This window comes from Podarcis pityusensis, assembly GCF_964106645.2.
Source record: "Podarcis pityusensis genome assembly, chromosome: 15".
In the NCBI taxonomy this organism is placed as follows: Eukaryota; Metazoa; Chordata; class Lepidosauria; order Squamata; family Lacertidae; genus Podarcis; species Podarcis pityusensis.
In genome coordinates this window covers 7573814-7595160 of record NC_138040.1, presented here as the reverse complement: position 1 = coordinate 7595160, position 21347 = coordinate 7573814, and the positions used below count along the sequence as shown (strand labels likewise).

At 46.4% G+C, this 21347-nt stretch overlaps 2 protein-coding genes and 1 long non-coding RNA gene across 6 annotated transcripts in view; all 3 read right to left on the bottom strand.

The window, feature by feature from the left end:
* LOC308464137 overlaps nucleotides 1-4286 on the bottom strand; it is a 116212-nt gene extending 111926 nt beyond the window's left edge. The window contains exon 1 of the long non-coding RNA XR_013979864.1: nucleotides 4269-4286. This is a non-coding gene — a long non-coding RNA (uncharacterized lncRNA). The remainder of the gene's footprint in view (nucleotides 1-4268) is intronic.
* An 18-nt stretch (nucleotides 4287-4304) lies between these two features.
* On the bottom strand, nucleotides 4305-9001 carry MRPS23 (mitochondrial ribosomal protein S23). Its single transcript, XM_080983268.1, has 5 exons — nucleotides 8844-9001; nucleotides 8218-8394; nucleotides 6418-6495; nucleotides 6183-6306; nucleotides 4305-4736 (listed from the first exon to the last, which is right to left on the bottom strand). Exons 1-5 carry the CDS (start codon nucleotides 8885-8887, stop codon nucleotides 4587-4589), a joined length of 573 nt encoding a protein of 190 aa, XP_080839394.1. The 5' UTR covers nucleotides 8888-9001; the 3' UTR covers nucleotides 4305-4586.
* Nucleotides 9002-12521: 3520 nt separating this feature from the next.
* Nucleotides 12522-21347, bottom strand: part of CUEDC1 (CUE domain containing 1) — a 62694-nt gene continuing 53868 nt past the window's right edge. For all 4 annotated transcript variants that reach the window (XM_080983162.1, XM_080983164.1, XM_080983163.1 and 1 more), the window contains 6 exons: nucleotides 21269-21343; nucleotides 20561-20654; nucleotides 19503-19561; nucleotides 19055-19118; nucleotides 14218-18168; nucleotides 12522-13823 (listed from right to left, as the gene is read on the bottom strand). In XM_080983162.1, coding sequence (XP_080839288.1) covers nucleotides 18162-18168; nucleotides 19055-19118; nucleotides 19503-19561; nucleotides 20561-20654; nucleotides 21269-21343 — 299 coding nt within the window. In that variant the 3' untranslated portion in view covers nucleotides 12522-13823; nucleotides 14218-18161. The remainder of the gene's footprint in view (nucleotides 13824-14217; nucleotides 18169-19054; nucleotides 19119-19502; nucleotides 19562-20560; nucleotides 20655-21268; nucleotides 21344-21347) is intronic.

The window sequence follows — 21347 nt, the reverse complement described above, 5'->3', positions numbered from 1 at the left end:
CGAAAGATACTTGCAAATCACATTGTGTATTCAAAAGGTGAACCCCCAAAGATTGCCCCCCTTCCCAGCCAGCTGGAGGAAATGAGAGACTTGAGCTTGCCTGGCAGCCACTACCCCAACTGATGTGTTCTTTGGGATTGAGGTCAGCCAATAAGCAACTTAGATTCCAAAAAGCTATTTCCAATTCTGGAAGCTGCCTTTAAAATTAAAGAGCGGCTGGGGGGGGGGGGGGAGAGAAACAAGCAACTCTTTCCCCATCTCTGTTGCCACAGAAGAGCCAACAAACCGCCCTCATCAGCAGCAAGTCCTGACCCCTGCCAGCTCATTTAGCTTGGCTGTTCACTTAGGCATTTCAAATCTTTCCAGTTAATTGGACCACATTACTAGCTACACGGAACACCATCATGCCTCTCTCCCCTCCGGCGGCAGGCCCAATGGCTGCAGCTTCTCTCGAGAGGTGGCAACGTGTCAAGCCAAGCCATGATCATAAAACCGGCAGCCAAGACGACAGCTCCAGCCTTGGACAAGTCAAATTCCTTGGGACTTCTTCTCCAAGTCAATTTTAATTTTAGAACAAGTGTTTAGTTAGCAGCATTCCCAGTAGCCCAAACACTGAAGAAAGAGATGAGGGCAGGGAACATTCCCTAAATTCAACCATCTGGGTACACTGTGCAAACCGAGATGGGGCTCCATGGGGCTCCTTTGCACCAGAGGTTTGCTGGAGCCAACATGTTCCCCAGAGATACGGCAAGCGTTTTCCATTTAGTGATCAGGTTTAAGAAGACAGCTGCAATTTGGTTGGCAATTTGGCCAGTTAGGTAAAATCCCTGCCTCCTTGCAAAATACAAAGCCAAGCAATACCATTTATTAGAACCAACTGAAGAGCTAAAAGAAGTGGAAAAAAATTTATGGGTTTCACAAAACCCTTCTTCAGTCAGGATGAACAGAAACACAAAAGCAGGGTGTGGAGGCAAAGGGAGAAAAAAGATGGTGCTGGATTGAATAACATAGGAGTCCAGTTTTAAAATTAACAGAACTGAAAGCACAATGCTCGGTGCTGAGATGTCCCAATGTGTACAAACAGGGCTGACCCCAAGTAAGCACGCATAGCATTACAGCCTTAATTTGCTTAGGTGTGCTTGGTGTATAACGATCTCTGTTTAAGCTGACTATTGTATTTTAATATTCTGTTGAAAGCTGCCCAGAGTGGCTGGGGAAACCCAGCCAGATGGGCAGGGTATAAATAATAAATTATTATTATTATATTTTTATTATAAGCTGCAGGCTGTGGCAATAGAGAAGCAGGACTGGCCTCCCTTGAAAAATTCCAGCCTTTATTTGACACTGAGGACAAATTCATGGAGAAAGCTCTCAGTAGCTACTAACGCTCACAATGACCATGTCCTACCCCAACTGTGGAAATTTTAGGGAGTGCGCCATAACTAAAAGGGGAGGTCCATGACTCAGTGGCATAGTCGCTGGGTGGCTTGCAGAAGATCCCAGATTAAATCCCAGGTGTCTCTGGAAAGACTTCACTGAATCCATGCAAAGAATGCTGAGCTAGATGGACCAGGGGTCTGGCTTGGTGTAAGGCAGCTTCCCCTGTTTACATGCCTCCAGATATTTTATTGTGAGGACTGGAATCTTACTTTATCTTTATGGGGAAGGACCAAAGCACAGTGGCAGTGCACCTGCTTTGCCTGCAAAAGGTTCCAAGTTTAATCTCCAGGTAGCGCTGGGAAAGACTCTAATGCCAGTCAGTGAACACAAGGCGGAGCTAAATGGACCCAGGGTCGGACTCCATATGAGTCCTGTTCCTGTGCTTCTGTACTATCAGAGGCAGTATGTCAGTAGCTGGAAATTGTAGTTGGGAGAGTGCTGTCACGCCCATGTCCTTCTTATGCGTTTCCCTTGGGTACCTGGTAGGTCACTGGAAGAACAGAGTGATTGATTACATGGACCTTTAGCCTGATCCAGCAGGGCTCTCCTTATGTTCCCAATTCCCTCCCACCTCCAGTATGCTTTAAACCATGTTGCTTACACAAAGATTTCAGGATACAAGCTGCAAAACAAAACAAAACATACTGACCTGTGGTGAAGAAGAACAGAAGGGCAGGATGAACTAAAATTATTATTGTTATTGTTATTATTATTGCTGTGTTCTGGCAATTCATCTGCAATTACAAGTTATTGTAAGAGGCTTGCTGTACTTCATCCCCAAGAGACTGCAACTGTCTGAAGGTCACCTACTCAGTCGAGACTTGGACAGGGGAGGGAGAGGTCTCCATGGTATCACTCTGCCCATCTAGAACTATCAGTTTTGTCCATGTTATATGCCATAATTGCATTCTGTTTTTTTTTTTTTTTTTTCAAATGATATTTATTAAAATTTTCAAAAATACAGAAAGTAAGAATTAAAATACATTCAAAGCCTTATTTTCATACATCCACTTTCCGGGACTCCCCCCTTCCCCCACCCCTACCATATTCCTCTTTCACATTGTTGGCTCCACAAGCTCTCAGTTCTAATTGAAACTTAATTTATTTAAACCATTATCCGAATTTGAAATTTATACACTCCTCATCAATACTCTTAATAAAAGACAAAAATTCTTTCCCAGGGCCCACCCCATTTTCATTCCACAATTTCCCTTTTTTTAATAATAAAGACACCCCACACAATAGAAATATCAAAAATAAGAAATAAAAAGTATAGTAAATGAAAAAGAACCAGTTCAAAAAAAAAAAAAAGAAGTTAACAAGCCTTTGGATTTTAGTTCTCCCCCCCCTGTCCCCGGTTTAATTTCCCCCTGACCACCAAACCATGTTATCCGCCTGGAATTCTTAAAGTCCATAAATCACCTATTTCCCCCAACTCCTTGCTGGCTTTTTCTTTTTATAGTTTTTTTTTTTTTTTTTTTAAAAAACACTTAACTTCAGATCTTTAATAAAACTCCCCCCATTGTTCTTTCCAAATTGTAGTCCAATTTCCTCTTGTTCCGCTGCTAAAACGTTCTAATTCAGAAGCTTAGTAACTCTGCAGGGATTATTGTTATTCAGGAACAAAAACTTGCGTTCAGTCCCTTCCTTTCTTCAATAGAAAATTCTATTGTCTCCTTTAGCTGAACACCCTGTAGACATAATATTATTTCCGTTTTGCAGCTTTCCCAGAAGATAACCAGTCCTGTAAAATTCCAATGGTGTTTTTCCACTTACGACCATCTTTGTAATGTCCCGAAACTCCTCTAGGGGGATTGTTGTAACTTTGTTTTCTCTAGTCCAAAAGTCCGATTGTTATCCATGTTTTCGCCATTTTGTATCCAAATTTCAACGAGTTATAACAAATTGTAACAAATTTAACCAGCAAAGTTCTCATAATAAAATCCTCTCTGCTTTCCGACTTTGACAGCTACTTTGACAGCTGTCAAAATCTCCGGCTCTTTTCACCAGGCTCTCTCTTCAATCACCCCGGTTCCCAGGGGGGGGGGTCACGTTTCCCTTCTCCCTCAGTTCTTCCTCCAGCACAGTTCTTGTAGTTCCCCATCGTGGAATTCTTAGTTTTTATCAGCAATACAAATCTTTTTGGACCTTGGTTTCCCCGTCCTTGTTTTGGAAGGTTTACAGTAGGGGAGGGGACTGACTTCCTTTTTGGATCCCCCCCCGCTCGTGTCCAATCCGAAAAAAAAAAAATTCTTTTTTTTCCTCCTTTTGAACCCGGTTTCCAAATTACTCACGGGTTGTTGTTAAGAAGTCCGAATTTTCAATGGAAGAAGTCAGCGCTCTCCGCCGGATGGCATGCGGCTGCGCTCGGCAGGGATAGCAGAGGACTCAAAGCACCACGCTTCTCCCCGGCACCCGATCCGTAGCCTTTAAAAAGGCTCCTTCACGAGTCGGGAGGGCGCTAACGGTGCCAGCCGAGTCTCCATGTCCACGGCCCTCGTGGCCGTGGTTTTTAAGGGTCCCCGCATCGCCGGTGCGGTAGGACCCAGCCCCTGCCGAGCAGACTCCCTCCGGAGCTCGGAGGGAGTCCGCCATTCGGCGATGGCGCCAACCCGGAAGTCATAATTGCATTCTGCAAGGGAGAAAGAACCGCCCCCCAAAAGGATGCAAACAAAACTTCAGTTTGTCCTTACTTGCTATAATCCATCACACAGTGCAATCCTATCCACTAAGGAGTCAGTCCTACTGAGTTCAATAGGACTTCCTGCCAAGTGAGTGTAAAGGATAGCAGCCTAGTGACCAGACGACTCCACAAGCCCTTCACCCACCGCATAACTGAAAGCTCATACATCCAAGGCAAGACACACTTCTGAAGGAAGTTTTAATAATCAAATCCATCATATTAGGCACATGAGTGTGCAGGACTGGCCCCTCCTGTGCCATAGCAAGTCACAATGAGACAAAGTCCTCGTTATCCATTTGCTGCAAGTCAATGTGTGTAACAACATGAAATAGTGAGGTGGATGGAAAAAGGCCAACCGCTTGTTTGTAAGTGTCTCTAAGTCCAGCCAGTCATATGCCCACAGAGAAGACATTCAGTGGCATCTAACCCTTCTTTTACAAGGCAACTGAAAAATGTGGAGCCCTTAGGATGGGGCAGGACCTTTCTCTGGTGCATCTGTGGTTTCAAGCTCCTGCTCCTGCTTGCCGTCCTGCATCTCCTGCAGCATGCTCTGGAGTCGCATCTCTAACATCGGGTCCCTGGTTCTGGCTTCCGGAGAAGCCTGCTGGGCTACCTGGATGTTACAAGCAGATGAACAAGACAGAGGCAAGAATGAAACAAGAGTCAGCAGCTCGAGTCTAGCCCCTTACAGGGTTGCTGTAGCATCCTTGTGGGTGGGAACCTTCAGCCCTCCAGATGTTACTGTGACTGTAACTCCCCTGATCCCTAGCCACTGGCCATGCTTGCCAGGGCTGATGCAACCTGTAGATCAGCAATATATGGAGGGCTGAAGACCTCCCACCCCTGCTGTAGCATCAGGAAATTAAAGCACATGATGCTTCCTTACACAAAGTCAGGCCATTAATCCATGCAGCTCAATACTGTTTACACCGACTGGCTCAACTCTCCAGAATTTCAGACAAGGAATCTTACACAACCCGACCTGGAAAAGCTGGCAACTGGACCTGGGACTTCCTGCATGCAAAGCAGTTGCTCCACTACTGACCTCAGCTATGGGCAGTGATACTAGGGCCAAACTAGATGAGATGCTATTCACAGAGTTATCCACTGAAATAATAGTTTTTGGAAGTAAGTGGGTGAGGACTCTGGGACAGGGTTTTTGTTTCAAACCCTTTGTCCGCCACTGTGGTCTTGATCTAACTTGAGGCATCCACACCTACTATTTTGCTTTATAAAGGGGGGGGGTGTTCCATTAATGCCAATGGAAGATCTTAACCAAGAACACAGCATAGGAACATAGGAAGCTGCCTTATACAGAGCTGGAGCCATTGGTCCATCTGGCTCAATTTTGTCTGCAATGAGTGACAGCAGCTTTCCAGGGTTTCAGGCAGGGAAACTCTCACAGCCCCATGTGGTTATGCCAAGTATTGACCCTGGGACCTTCTTCATGCAAAGCAGATGCTCTATCACTGAGTGATGGCCCTTCCTCAGGGAGCAAAGGCTTAACCAATCCCCACCAGCATTCTGATCCAGATCATCCCACATACCCACACTTTCCATTTATTTTTTTAAAGGCACCCACACAATTTATCTGTGTGTATTGGGTCTTGTCTAGTTTGGCTCTACATTTATAGGCCAAAGTCAAGCAAAACATTGGAACACCAGTCCCTACTCTACCCCAAAGGGTCTCCTCTATGTGACAGTGCCCCCTGGATAACCAATGTGCTACAAGGACCACCACTGTAACCTTAAAACTGCCTGTGTTATATCAGGACTTAATCGTGAAAGTAAATGTGTATCAATAGTGGACAGAAATAAAACACGGTTACCCTCTGAGTAGTAAACTGCTTTTTAAATTTATCTTGTATGGGTTTGCACGCAATGGTTACTTAGTTGTCAAGTTAGCTCTGGAGAATCGCCAACTAAGGCCATTTCCAAAGCTAAACTCTAACCACCAGTCTTCAAGTCCATGGCCCTCATACACTGAGGCCCCAAAGACCATTCAAAAACTTAATTCAGCCCCTGCCTCTCCTTTAGAGCAACTCTTTGGAATACTTACATTCTCTGTCACTTTTCTGCGTAAAAGAAGTCCCTCAGCCAAGAGTGCTTTCCCTGTTTCTTCAAACAGTTTGTTGTCATCGATTTCTCCCTGTTTCTGCAGTTCAATGTATTTCTCAACAAACCTGAAATTCAAGGCACCCGTCACCAGTCAAACAGCAACAAGCAGGGGAAATGAATCCCTATTCCTCCATCATTTCAGGGGCAAATCTACATGTCAGAGTTTGTTCACTTACCTTTGGCAGGTGGATTTGAAGTTTAATCTGGACAGTTCAAAGGCTCTTGGACCATTTCCATAAGCTTTATAAAATTTCCTAATAAATAAGACAAGAAGTTTCAGTTTGGGACTGATCTATATAAAGACAGAAATGTCAATAAATATGTAGATCCAGTAGTGATAAAGCAAATGTAATTTCTAGAGGGTTTCCCCCCCTTCATGATCTGAGCTAGATTCGTACTACACCCTTCAAGACTAAGTCAGGTCACATTCTGTTGGGGACTATATACAAGCAGTGAGTAGTGGGTGCAAATGGTGGGTACAGCCAGAAGCAAAAAGGTTGCAAGTAAACTAATCCATAATAAAGATAGTCCCCCTCCCCATGCCTACCTCATATTAGAATTTCCAATCCTCTATAGGGTCATAAGCATCAACTTATGAAACTGCCTTCCCTGCTGACCAACCAATGCCAAAGTTGATTATTGATTTAGCCAACATAGGACAGCCTTATGGCTGGCTGCCTTCTGGCAACACAGATTTAGATAAAGCATGCAGGTGTGTATACAAACAGTTTGCACAAGACTATTGCTGGTTACTCCAAGCACTTGGGATGGAGTTCTAAACAAATCTTTTATTTCCTGAATGTAGGTTCAGGCATGGGTGATGAGCAGTCAGATAACATATTTACATTCCAAGGAATACTTGAAATTCCAGTGGACATTTCTGGTTACATCCACTAAAGACTTCAAACTTATTCACAGGAGACTGAGAGTGGCAAACATTTTTGAGATGTGTGCCCTACTAGAAGTTCTGCTCAGGCAAGAATTTTCTCATATAACCAGGCAGCCAAGCGACCAGTAATTTCCTTGGAATTAAAAGACAGGGGAATAATTAACAGAAGAGCCATCTAATCCTCCATTCTCCTTTTCACAGTAGTAAATCAGATGTGTCAATGAAGCTCAAAGTAGAACCTAAAGGCAACAGCCCCCCCCCCCAAAAAAACACCCCAATTGATATTCAGCATTTGGGGGAAGAGCTAAAGCTCAGTGGTAGACCCTGAGCTTTGCATGCAGAAGGCCCCAGGTTCAGTCTCCAGGTAGAGAAGGGTATTTTCCTTGATTGAAATCCTGTAGAGACACCTGCCAGTCAGTGCAGACAGAGCTGAATGTACTAAGCATATGACTCTGCATAAGGCAGCTTCCTATGTCCCTAGAAGCATACTACCTCTGAATGTGAACATGGCATTTGCCCTTCATGGTTAACAGTCACCAATAGGCCTTACCTCTTCCAAAAATTTGTCCAGCTCTGCTGGAAACCTTTTTATGCTACCAACCTTACACAGGCAATTAACAACAACAGCAACTCCAGTCATGGTTAGCTGATCTCCATTTTTAATCATTTTTACATGGTTTTTATTGCATATATGTTTGGTTGCACTTTAAAACACAAGTAGTTTTCAAAATAAATAAAAACTTCCCATGGTGAAGCCCTCTTCAGTTAGTTGCCATCACCACATCTTGTATCAGGAAGAAGGGCGCCCTTTTCTTCATGTTGAATCTACTGTCCATCAATTTCACCGCTAGACCACCCCTAGGTTCAAATCCTCACTTGGCCACAAAGCTCTCACTGGGTGACCTTGGACCAGCCACACTCCCACTCAGCCTAACCTACCTCACAGGGTTGTTGTGAGGATTATATGGGGGCATACACCACTTTGAGCTCCTTGGAGAGAGAAAAAATGTGGGATATAATGATGCAATCAGCAAATGAATGAACGAGAGCAGAAATGTGTGTAGCAGAGGTGAGGGCGTGAACTTACGCTCTAATCTCGTCCTCCTTGTACAGGATGGGGGGGACCACATCTTGGATCTTGCCATAATGCGGACGAAGTTCCCGATAGAGAGGTTCCCTCAGCGGAGGAAAAGCGACATAAACATCGAACCAGATGGGTTTCTTGGCTTCAGGAATGACCCCTGAACGTAGCAGGTCCCGTGTGCTGCAGTATTTTTAAAAGGGAATATACAGAGAAAGAGAGAGAGAAAGAATGAAAGAAAGAAAGAGTATGACATCAACAACAAAAACAATATTATGGTGTCCTCAGTCTAAGATAGGGCAAGGAAGAAATGGGGGGGGGGGTGAATCTGTAGCACTCCAGATTTCTATTTGACTCCAACTCCCTTCAGCCCCAGCTAGTATGACCATGGTGAGGGATGATGGGAGCTGTAGTCCAGCAACATCTGAAGGGCGCGCAGGTCCCCCCCCACACACACACCTGAGCTACAAGAACATTTGTTTCCAACCAAAAGGGCCCTTCTTGCGTTCTCTTATGACACCTCGCTTCGAGCCCGCTACACCAGCCGCCCCGAGTCTGCAACCTCGACAGTCCCTCCTCACCATCCCATACCCCCGAATTGCTAAATGGAGGACCCGCAAAGCTTGCCTCACCGGCTGAAGACGCTGCCCAGCTTCTCCAACCTACTCCCCGCCATAACGCCTTCGGGCCTTCGCTAGGCCTCTCTTAGCAACCCGGAGCAGGCCCTAGCAACCGGCAGCACCCGGAACCGGAAACGCAAAGCCTCGCGAGACGCCTGCCGGACGCGAGCGCCTCACAGCCTTGTGATGAACAGTTGCAAATAGAAGCAGGAGAAGTATGGAGGAGCGAAGGCAGGCAGAAACAATCGATGGAAGAGCTGGGCTGACTGAAGAGGGCGCTGCCTGCCTTCTGTATGATAGAGGCGGGGGAAACTGTTTTCCTTTGATCTCTGCCCTAGAACCCATTTGCAATATTATGGCTCAGCCATAGAATATGCAACTGGTAATGCAGTGACTATCATTAATAATAATTCCATGCATGTTTACTGGGAAGTTGGCTTACTCTCATGTTACTGTTTGTAGGCTTGCTTCCTTAATAGTAAAGGAGCGTGAGCGTGAAATTGCTTTCCCCCTTCGGAGTAGAATTTAGTTCGACCTAAGAAACTGCAAATGTGCTGTAAAAGGCACTCCCCAAACACACCATTTCTCCAAATGGAATCGGAGACAGGACAATCATATATCAAAGAACATTGTATTTTTAATATTTTGTTGGAAGCCGCCCAGAGTGGTTGAGGAAACCCAGCCAGATGGGCGGGGGTATAAATAATAAATTATTGTTATAAATTATTATTATATAAAAAAGAACCAAAGTAAATTCACGTCAAAACCCATATGGTATACCTATCAACATTCAAAGTGCATTAAAAGCAGCTCAATAGCAAGACGACCCTTGTGGTCCCTTGTAATTCTACCATCCACCTGAACCACTGCGCCAGACAGCCTGGCTTTGGGGTGTGTGCAGGGACGGGGGTCCTGTTTATCTTCTCTTTGGAGTGGAAGCTGCACCACGGAGCACTGCCCGGCCAGCCTCACCTTTTCTTGCATGCAACCAGACCAGGGGCTTCCTCCTTAGCCCCGGGGTTGCCTCTTTTGGAGCTTGGGAGGGAGGAGGTGGGTGGGCCAAACTGGCTTTAGTTGGCTCTGCCTGTCTTTGGCTCTGTCTCCGCCCACTGTGGGGCTCCCTGCCTTCCGCCCCACCAGCCCCACCGGGCACCAGCCAAGGCGGTCTCTCCCTCTCCTTTCACACTCCTCATGATCGCGAAGGGGCACGTGAACTGGTTCTACGGGGACAGAAGTCTTTTCAGCTGCTTATTAGTCCCAGAGCGCGACAGCGAGAGGGAACAGCGATGCTGGCAAATGCCACTTTTCTTCCCATTAGGAAAGAAACGCATCTGAGTAGAGGAGGAGGAGGACAGACGCTCGGTGTGCCTTGCAACTTAACACAAATTAAAGTCCTTAAGCTCAGACCATATGGCCGAGCGTAGAGTCCAGATGGCTCCCAAACCTGAAAGGCTTGATGAGGCTTCTGTCAGCTTTGTTTCCCCGCATAAACATAAATAGATGTGCACTTTGTGGCAATTATCTCGTAATAGGAAGACATTGTTACGGATGTCAAGGAGGGATGGGACTTTCCCCCCTTCTCTGCTTGACTTGTTGAGCACTTTTGCTAAAGATGGGCGTCGATTGCTTTAAAAACAGTTGCTTAGTGAGCATTGCTGGCTTTTGATGGCTGCTGGTTGCTGACTCCCAGATACCACTCCACATGCTTGAATTGAAGATTGGTGTGTGTTAGGTGGGTGGAGGGGAGAGTTTCACAGCTGGAATGCAGCCAGCGAGAGAGAAAGAAGATTGAAGTTGTGGCTACAGGCAGAGAAGGACCTCTGTACAGTATGGGACATTCCAGCCATAGGAAAGTCAGAGGTTGCTGTATTTTTTAAAATCACTATTAAGTTGCCTTATGATCTGAAGATCACAGGGTAGTTTATAATATGAACATACAAACAAACAAACAAACAAACACCCCCCTCTCTATCCAGTCAAGCAGAAGGCATTATCCCATGCCGAGGACAACATTTCAGCTAGGCAAAAACATTTCAGAAGGGCACAGTGCAAGCCTGGTTTATTGAATTGTGATTAAATTGCTATATGATATTTTAGGACACACTGTGTTTTGGTTGTTGCAATCCATAATTAAATTGTATACCCCTTTGGAAACTTGTACTGAAAAACACACTTTAATAGATCACCAGATATTAGCCTCACATCTGGGTGACATACACCATGCTTTAGAGCAGGGAAGGGAAACCCTGCAAATCTCTTCTTGTAGGTAGTGGTAGGTAGGCCCAGAGGCAAAAGTGGGTGGGGCAACAAAGGTAAATGTTACCTTTGTACTGTAGGCTAGTTTCTACACACTTGCACACAACCCTCTTTGTCCTCCATCCAGGCAAGCAAAAGGCATGCTCAGAGTTCAAGGACACATTCCAGCCAGGCAAAAACACTCTAGGAAGGTGTGAGGAGGCAAGGGTGGCGAGCAGGGAAGTTCTGAGGGCCAGGTGGAGAAACCCAGGGGGGCACATATAGCCACCAGGCCTGGGGTTACATCAACAGGCTGAAAGCATGGCTGGAAAAGGAGGTGTCCACCAAAATGAGTATTATTTTATTCTGGTTTTTATTATTCATTATCATACGTTTTCCCAATGAGCTCCTCCCACCCCATTTTATTCTCATGACAGGTAGGCTAGCAGATGTCCCAGGGTCATGCAGCTTCATGACTGAGCGGGGAACTGAACATTAGATCTCCCAAGCCTTGAATCAGGCACTTCATTTGTTTCTTCGCTTTACTCATTTGTTGCTCTAGGTTTTGGTTTGTTTGCCTTTGTAATTAAAAGCAGGGAATTGCTTTCGAAAGCATCGCAAAATTACTCTGGGGATGGGCAAGTTTGTGACCTTACAGGTCCTAGCCAATCAGTGCTATGCAGAGTAGGGTTATGCAACTAACTTGGCTTTCCCAAGCCTAGTTCTGGTGAGGAAAGATTTCATCTGAGCACAGCGCAGGAAGTTTAGCTTGGCATCATTTTACACAGCCTAGGAAGGCTTGAGGCCTAGTCTTCGGGGTCTCTGTGCATGTTTTCCTGAAGGCTTACCAGCACTTCTGAGATGTGTCCACCAGATGTCACCAGATGTAACACTTCACATCATATTCGTTGTATTCTCACCCACTCCCAACCATCCCCTTTGATTAATGCACTGGAACACCTACACCAAGGTTACTGGAACAAGCAGTCTTCTCATACCTCCAGTATTTCCAGGAAATGTCTATGAGAGACATCCTAAGAATACCAGTAAGCCAGATTTAGGTTCCTACTGTTCTAATTACAGACCAGCCGCTGCAAAGCCCACATTCTGTATCTAAAAAGGATGTCTGTCTCCCTTCTTCCAAACCCAACATTTGGGATGCAGGAGGTAGGCTTGACCTTTGAATCTGTTCTTGCACCATATTCTAAATGAGCAGTCTAAGTTATGGAGTCATAGAACAGTCATCCAGTCCAACCCCCTGCAATACAGGGATCTTTTGCTCAACACGGGGCTCAAACCCACAAGGCTGAGATTAAGAGTCTCACGCTCTACCAACTGAGCTATTGTCCTTGCTTTTTGCACTTCTTTTTAATGTTTGTGTTTTAACAAGTTGCCTCGAGTTCCCCTTTCTGAAAATAAATAAGCAAACAGTGGAGATTCACAAAGCCAAAAGCATTACGAGAGTACAACATGACTTTATTATATGAATTACTATTAAACATATTTAAGAGAGAAAAAAATAATGTATGGAAATAAATTCTAAAATAGCAACACTCACAAACGTCACAGAAGTCTCTTCTTCTTTTTGTTGGTTTGTCTCCTTTTTTAAAAAAAAAAAACCCTCCACCCCCCTTTTTTAAAGAAAGGAATACAAACATTACCAAGGACAGGACATTGTTTGGTGGTCAGAGAAACACAGCTTGGTTTAGGAGCCCAACTTGGTGGCCTCTAAAATGCATTTACATTAGATTCTTTAAAAATGACATCCTCGCCCTCATTCCCCTGGGCTATATGCCCCATGGGCTCAGTTGGTCCAAATGTCCAGAGGCTGCTAAAGGAAATGTCTGAAAAGTTTCAACCCACCTGCACAAATACAAAACCATTGTTTTGGCCATTCCCCAATTGCTTTCCAAACGTAGCGATGACATAGGGAACTTTCTTGCACGGAATGCATCCTCAGTCCACCTGGCTTGGTATTGTCTACACTAACTGGCAGCAGCTTCTCCAGGGTTTTTCGTTGGGAGTCCTCAGCCCTACCTGGAGATGTCAGGGATTGAACCTGGGACCTTCTGCATGCAAGGCAAGTGTTCCATCACTGAGCTACAGCCCTTCCCAAACTTCTGTATCTCATGTAGCCTACATTCTTCAGTGTGCGAGGCTTAAAAGGATGTCAGTAGGACCCAGGTTCTAATCCTGATTCACCGGGCATTGGGGGGTGTGCGTGCTTTTATTTATATGGAAGCCTCCTTTGGAAACAGTTGCTCCCTTCCATCCATGAAACTCCCAGAAAATATTGAAGGAGCAAATCCCTTATTCTTGCCCAGCCAATCCAGGAAACCACCCTCTCTTTAAGAGACCTATCCCAGCTACCAAGGAGGACTCAACTACGCTTCTTCCACCCGCCTTCCTGGCCCCATTGCCCACCTGCTCTTCTCACCTGCCGAAGGGCACAGGGCCACAGTTGCATCCAGACCGCCAATATTCTGCAGGAATGTATTCAAGCTCGTACCAGAAGCATAGAGTTGTGCAACTGAAGTAGATCAGAGCGCTCTGTTCGCTCGAGCGCAACAAACCCACTTTTCGAAAGATCAGACTTTTTTTGCGGTTAAGGTTGTGATGGGGAAACACGTTGGAAAAGGTGGGACAAACAGATGCTTAGTGGGGAAGATGTTAAACACGCTGCGCGAGCAAATCGAGACAAATGCTTGTCAGAAACAAACAAATGAGAATGGATATTCAGTAAAGGCCAAGTGTAGCCTAACCTCTGCATAAGCTTTATTGCAAGCAAATCAGTAAAGGTAAAGGTAAAGGGACCCCTGACTATTAGGTCCAGTCATGACCGACTCTGGGGTTGTACGCTCATCTTGCTCTATAGGCCGAGGGAGCTGGCGTTTGTCCGCAGACAGTTTCCAGGTCATGTGGCCAGCATGACTAAGCCGCTTCTGGTGAACCAGAGCAGCACACAGAAACGCCGTTTTCCTTCACACCGGAGCGGTCCCTATTTATCTACTTGCACTTTGACGTGCTTTCGAACTGCTAGGTTGGCAGGAGCAGGGACCGAGCAACGGGAGCTCACCCCGTCACGGGGATTTGAACCGCCAACCTTCTGATCAGCAAGTCCTAGGCTCTGTGGTTTAACCCACAGCACCACTCACGTCCCTTATAAAGCAAATCAGTATGAATGCTCAATAAACGGGTCATCTGGAGTGGGTGTGCCCTTTCAGGCTGCAGTACTGTTAAACAGCCAGGAGGGGTCTCCAAAAAAGAACTTTCCCCAGCCTCTAAGCTGGGCATGGGGAACCTTTGGCCCTCCAGTTGTTGCTGAACCGCAACTCCCATCAGCCCCAGAAACATGGGCAATGGCCAGGGGTGATAGGAGTTGCAGTTCAGCAGCATCTGGAAGGCACAGGTTCCCTGCACCTGCTTGAAACAGCCCAGGCTTCATCTGTGTAGACTCACAAGGATTGCAGGGTTTCATGGGAGCTGAACAAATGTACCAAGATTCTCATTTGTATGCTGAAACTATCAATCAATCAATCGCAGCAAGGGGCAGCCAGCACTTGTTTTAAAACAGAAGCGAGGAACCCAAGAGCCGTATGTCCTCACTGGCAACCTTCCAGGGGCCACATGCCAGTGGTGGGCAGGGACCAGGGGCAAAAGTAGGTGGAGCAATAAGCATAGATTTTACCTTCATACAGGAGATTTCTACTCACCCCTCCTCTCCCTCTTCCATCCAGGCAAGCAAGCAAGAACAAAGACATGTTCCAGCCAAGCAAACACACCCAAGCAGGGTGTGAAGGAAGGCTGGTGAGAGGGTGTTGCCTGGGGAAAAGTCTCAAGGGCCAGGCAGAGAGGAGCGACCACATTGACCTGAGGTTTTAAATGTAAAATAAAATAAAGCAGGACAACAGGGAAGCAAAGAATTTGCAAGGAACCGATTGAGCCATGGCTCCGAGAAAGGAGTCCTGGTCAAGCCAACGAGGGCAGGATGGAGAAGCAAAGCTTGCTAAGGAGCAAAAGCTGGAAGAACAACCTCCTGGCAGAAGTCGGTAAGGAACAGCAGCCAGAAGCCCCGAGGCAAAAACCACCCTCCTGCCTGAGAAGTATCCCTTCCCACCCATCCACCCTGTAAAAATTAAAAACTGCCAACCCAGAGTCAAGGACATTTGTTGGGAACTTTGGCGGTGAAACTTTGCAAGAGCCCATTTTGGAGTAGCCATACAATGGGACCCTGGCCCATTCCTCCTTCCCACCTGCAACCTTAGGGCCATAGAAAGCTGGTTCATACCAGGTCAGACTGTTGGTCCATGTAGCTCCGGATTGTCGATTTCCAGGTTTCAAACGAGGGATATTCCCAGCCCTGCCTGGAAATGCCAGGAACTGAACCCGGGTCCTTCTGCCTGGAGGTGCTCTGCTACTGAGCTATGCCCCTTCCTCAACTAGCTGCCAGCTAGAGCGTTAAAGGCACAGGAAATCTGGCAGGGAGAAAATGCAGCAACTGCATCGCAGCTTGTGGGTGCAGCTTACTCATATTTCTGCCCTCCTGCCGTGAAATGAATCCCGTATAGTCATTTCGCTCTAATCAGGTGGGGCCATTTCCCCACCTCTTGGGGAAAGCTGTCTGCATGGCTTTTTACACTGTTGGAGGCTAGAGGGATAAGACACAACAGGCAGTGTGTCCTGAGGAAGGGCAAGTACCCTTGACATGTCCTCTTCCCCGTTACACTTCCTGCAAAGTTGTCTTCATGGTGGGGTGGAAGGCAGGGAGCCCAGCAGCAGGGGGCGCCAGAGCCAATGACAGGCAGAGCCAGCTAATTCTGGTTTTGCTCTTGTTCTCTCCTCCCTGCTGCCTTCTGTAAGGGGGTAACACTACTGGCAGGCCAACCCCTCCCTGCCCCATACAGGTTGTTCTTAAGAAAGCAGGCAGGTTGGGGGGCTGGCTGAAGACAGACGGAGGTTGGTGGGGCAAAGCCCCATTCGCCCCTAAAGGAGCAGCCTCCATTGCCATGTAGCAAGATTTTTTTCCTGGCTTCTGTCTGCGTCATAAAAATAAAATGGAAAGTTTAAAAAGTTAAGCCACGAAGCAATGGAGCCTTCAAACTAGCAGATCCGATTCCAGAACTTGAGTCCTTTCCAAGCATTCAGATAGAGAGAGGGAGAGAGAGAAAGTCCAGCTATAGATGTCAAAAGAGGAACAGCCGGTGGCTTATTCAGCTAGGAACCCACGGGGAAGGGGGGAGAGGGAGAGAGGCTGGAAGGCTTTTCTACTTCTCTGGCTGTTTATTTCCAGTGGCCACCCTCCAGGTTTCTCCTTGGCAACTAGTGGATGCTTAGCCTCAAAGATGGCTTTGGGTGAGGGGGGTTGTCTTATCCTGAAGATCTCTCTCTCTCTCTCTCTCTCTCTCTCTCTTTCTCTCTGCTTACCCCCGTTTCCCTCCCCAAAAGGGAACCGTTTCTGCCTGGCAGCCCCTCAAGTTTGGGGATCTTTTTAAGCAATACTGCTTTCTCCCAACTCTCCTTGGAAACTTGGATCCCGTACAAAACAGCCCTGCGGAGAGAGTCCAAGAGGCTGAACTTTTGTCTAAGTTGCACTGACGTCACTTCTGTGCTGGAGAACATACAAACCTTCATTCAGGGTTTTGAGGGTTTGGGTTGTTGTTGCCCGCCCCCCCCCCCTTGTTAGAGCCCGGCTGGGCATTCTCTGCCTGTGATTTAAAGCAACAGGCACAGGTTCTGCTGCTGGCACCACTTTGGATAGGCATTAAAAAACCACCAAAACAACTCAGATCTCTATGGTCAGTGTCACTTCTGAATGGCAGGATGAGTGTCTGTTTCAGAACAAACCTTGGCAGTCATAAGCAACAGGCATGGTGGGCCTGACAAAGGGTCATTTGCCATTAGGGCAAACGAGGCACTGCCCCCACTAAATTCAGTCTGCCCTCTCTGTCTTCTGCCCCCACCCCCAGTCCCAGGGGACGCCAGCCAGACGCTGTATCAGAGGAACCAAAGACTTCTGTCCCAGCAGGACCTTCTTGTGAAGAGTCCCCTCAAACATGGCCTTGCCATAAAGCACCAAGGTAGCATTCAAAAGCCTGTCCCTAAGTGGACGAGGACAACTGTGTACTTCCTTCCTACTTATCGACTGGCTCCAGGCTTTCAAAGCATCACCCGAGCAACATGGGACAAAAACCACATGGCTTTCACACCATCACATGAAGAATGCCTTATTCACAGAAACACATACAGAATACAACCCTTTACATCAATCCTATTTTCCAGTCATAATTTTCAGCAATACAAGGAACACATAGTTAGGAGAGGGGCCACGGTGAAGCAACGGGATGAAAGTGGTTTCTAGCTGGAGGGACGGCGATTCCGAGGCCCACTTTAAAAATAATAATAAACAAGGACCAAGGGCAGGGGATTAATCCACTGTGAGGCATTTCTGGTTGTTAGTTGGAATCAGCAGAAACTCTCTCTTTTTTTTTATGTGGAGAGAAGTTTATAACATCCTGACCATCCAATCTCTTGATTTGGGCTTATTTTCTGTTAGCAGCAATAATTATGTAATGATAATCATCAATGATACAATGAAATTCTGAGGCTGTCCTGTGGCTGGAGAAAGCTCATCTGTTAGTTAAAGAGATATGGTTTAAAAACACCAGGCCAGAATCCACATTTGAACAGCATCTCCCCCGCCCTTTGTTCAGACGTCTGAACGCTACAGTATAACAAAGAAAGAAAGGTCCTTGACCCATCCTTAAGATCTCGAAAATTCATTCTGCAGTTTGCAAAGATTTGACGTAGAAAAAAAAAATCAGGTCAGCTGTAAAATCAGATCTCTGTTTCTTTCCTCCTTTTGGGCTGGTGATTCTTCAGATTGGAGGAGGAGGAAAAACCAACCGGTAACTGTTTTCGAACCCAGCTGCTAAGAAAGGACCAACCATGTGCCTGGCATTATAAAAAGCTTGGGCTTCGGGAAGCATCTGACAGCTCCAGGGGAGGACAAAAGCACCTGACCCCATCGTGCTTCTCTGACATCTTCTAATTCTCCCATTATTCACCTTTTCTTTAAAAATATATATACTGGCCAGCTCAGGATCTAGAAGACAAAGGAGGGCAGATTTCAATGCTTAGTAAAATTGAGCTTAATAATAATAATAATAATAATAATAATAATAATTTATTTCTACCCCGCCCATCTGGCTGGGTTTCCCCAGCCACTCTGGGCGGCTTTCAACAGAACATTAAAAACAGAATAAAACTTCAAACATTCAAAACTTCAGATGTTTTTTGTGCCACCCCAAAACCAGAATTGAAACCAGTCTTGCTGTTCTTTAGCACTGTGCTATGACCAAGACAGTGGATTTTAGTGGCTCAAACTGCAAGGGTCAATAGAAATAAAAAATAGAAAAAAAGAACACCCACTTTCTGGAAACATCTTCTTTTTTTTTAAATGGAATAGTCAATACTGAACCCAAGGCAAAAGTTCTGCATAGGAATCCACCCCAAAGTGCATATAACCTCAGTATTGGCTACCCTAGATGTGAGGAACCTTTGGCCAGGCACAGGCAAACTCGGCCCTCCAGGTGTTTTGGGACTACAACTCCCATCATCCCTAGCTAACAGGACCAGTGGTCAGGGATGATGGGAATTGTAGTCCCAAAACATCTGGAGGGCCGAGTTTGAGGAAGCCTGCCTTTGGTCTTCCAGATGCTGTTGAACTTCCTCCCATAATCCCCAGGTAAGCATGGCTGACAGTCAAGGGTGATGGGCATTGTAGTTCAGCAACATCTGGCAGGCCAAAGCTTCTCCACACCTAGTCTATACTGAATACCTGCGGCTCTCCAGGGTTTTCAGACACTGAATCTTCCCCAGCTCTATATGGAGATGCCAGGGATTGAACCCAAGACCTTCCGCATACAAAGCAGATGCTCTGCCACTGAGCTACATCCCTCTCCCTAATCTCCAAATATTCTTCACCTTACTGTGCTTCTTTTGATGTTTCATCTTCTGTGTGTAGCTGTCGCCTTCTTGCTTGGCCTTCTTCATCTGAAAGGCAGAGGAAGGCAAGAGAATATGGAAACCTGCCGGTGAGAAGCAGCTCACTCTGCAGTTATGTGGAGCTGCTGTCACATGGGCCCCACAGAACAAACGAGAGAGAGAGAGAGCACAGAATAAGCAGGGAGACTGGGAAATCTTGTGTTAGACCAGCCTCCACAGGTGAAGATATAGGGCAAGGTTTTTGAGCTATGCAGAAGTCTACACCAATAAAGGATCAGGCATCGTTATATACAGTTTGAAAGGGTCTTAAAAGGGTGAATCAGTCCAAGCAGTAGCCTTATGAGCTGAGATCACAAGTAAATCAGCACACTGCGCTTAGCTGGGACCAACCCAAAGGTAGCACTCACGTTAGAAACAGGGCTCTCGCCTTACCGCATGAATGTCCTTCAACGTCATCAAGAAGATTAGCTGTCGAAGCTGCTGTTCCCATCCTGCACTTGCGATTAAGGAGGAAAAAAGAGGAAACCAATGGCATGTGGAGGGCATAATCTAAGCCAGGCCTCAGATGATCTGCGCTCCAGAACCAGGATTTCCATGGCTATGGCTCAGCCCTGGGAGAGTAGAAACCAAAGCTAGGCTTCCTCTGTGTGTGCGCGCACACATGTGCAAGATTGTCTTTCACTCAGTGATCTGCAAACTCAACTGGGAATCCAAAGATTCCCAAGTCACACTGCATCGTCATCACCTATTATATATTTTGGAAAGCTGTTTGTTCTCTATGCATCTGGCCACCTCTTAAAATACCGTAATCCTGAGATCAAGAAGAAGGTTCACAACGACATATGCAGCAGGGATATGGGGACAGAACTAGAATGAGCAGGCCCTGCCTTTCCTTGGCTCTGCCTACTGTTTGGTTTCCCTGCTATCTGCCCTACCATTGCCAGTGAACACCAACCACGGCTGGTGCTGACGGTGACATCAGCAAGAACAAGCAAAGAGTGTTGTGAATCTAGGTCTATTACATTTTCAGCTGAGCTGCTGAAGTCTATCACAGCACAGGGATTTAGCACGGTGACTCTCAAGTTGGAGGAGGAGAAAGGAGTTCAACTCCCTGCTCAAGCACAAAGCTTACTGGTTGCATGGACAGTGGAGAAAACCCAAAGGGAGGCCCCTCTTGACCCCTGGGCCATGACACAAGGAACTTGAGTGCAGAAAGCCAGCTCTGTGCCAGCAACATAGCTTGGCTGGCATGGCCAACCTCACCCTAGAATGCAAGGGGGGTGGTTCTGAGGGTCACATGCACATCAAACATTTAAAGCGTATTTTACACACATGGTTTTCCCCAAAGAACCATGGGAACTGTAACGGTGGGGGTAAAAGTACAGTTTCCAGGGTTCTTCGGGGAAAACTATGCACTTTAAATGTGCTCGGAACTGCAGGGAATTTAGCACCCTCAAGACACAATAGCAAGACTTCACGTGGAAGGATACACTTGATGCTTCAACAACTGTTTTCTTTTCGATTTCCTCATTTTGGTCTTCTCTGAGAAAGCCCTGGCAAGTTCAAAGAGCTTCTTGCGTGTAGCTGGAAAGGATGGGTGGGGTGGAAATAAAGGTTGGTTGTTGTTTTTTTAAAGGAGAAAGAGGATGTAACCATGCAGTATCTCTAGGGATTGTTAAATCAAAGACCACTGGAAACCCTACTCACTCTGGCTTTTGAAATTAGGGTCAGGGTTCTAGCCTTAAAGACTGGGAACCTGTTTAAAATAAAAGACGTGATCTTCTCGGGATACTGAATTCCGCACCTGGCTTTCTGCACATTGCAGAATGTATCCATATCCCTGACTACAGAATAAGAAGAATGAGGAGGAGTCCCTGGTGAAGGCATACATCCCCCTGCACCACCCAGGGGCCAAATGTGGCAGGCCAGGAAAATGGATCAGAGCTGACTGTGCAGTCATCCCCATTCACCCCTCTGTGCTGGCAAAAGCTCCTGCCTGCATTGTATACTGCAAGGGTCACATGCACCCTCCCCAAAACTCCAGTCAGTTACAGGCAGGTATTAAGATTCCCATATACTGTCAAAGTAATTCAGTGGTCTAGCGCAGCATTTACGATACATTCACTCATACAGGCCGGTGGGGGAGATCCCACCGCAGCTCCAAATCCAACCATGCTGCCCACCATGACACAACTCACATTTCCCCATGTGTTTTAATTTGTCCCTGAATAAGGCATCATCGGAGACGGCACCACTGGAGCGAGCTACATCGTCTGG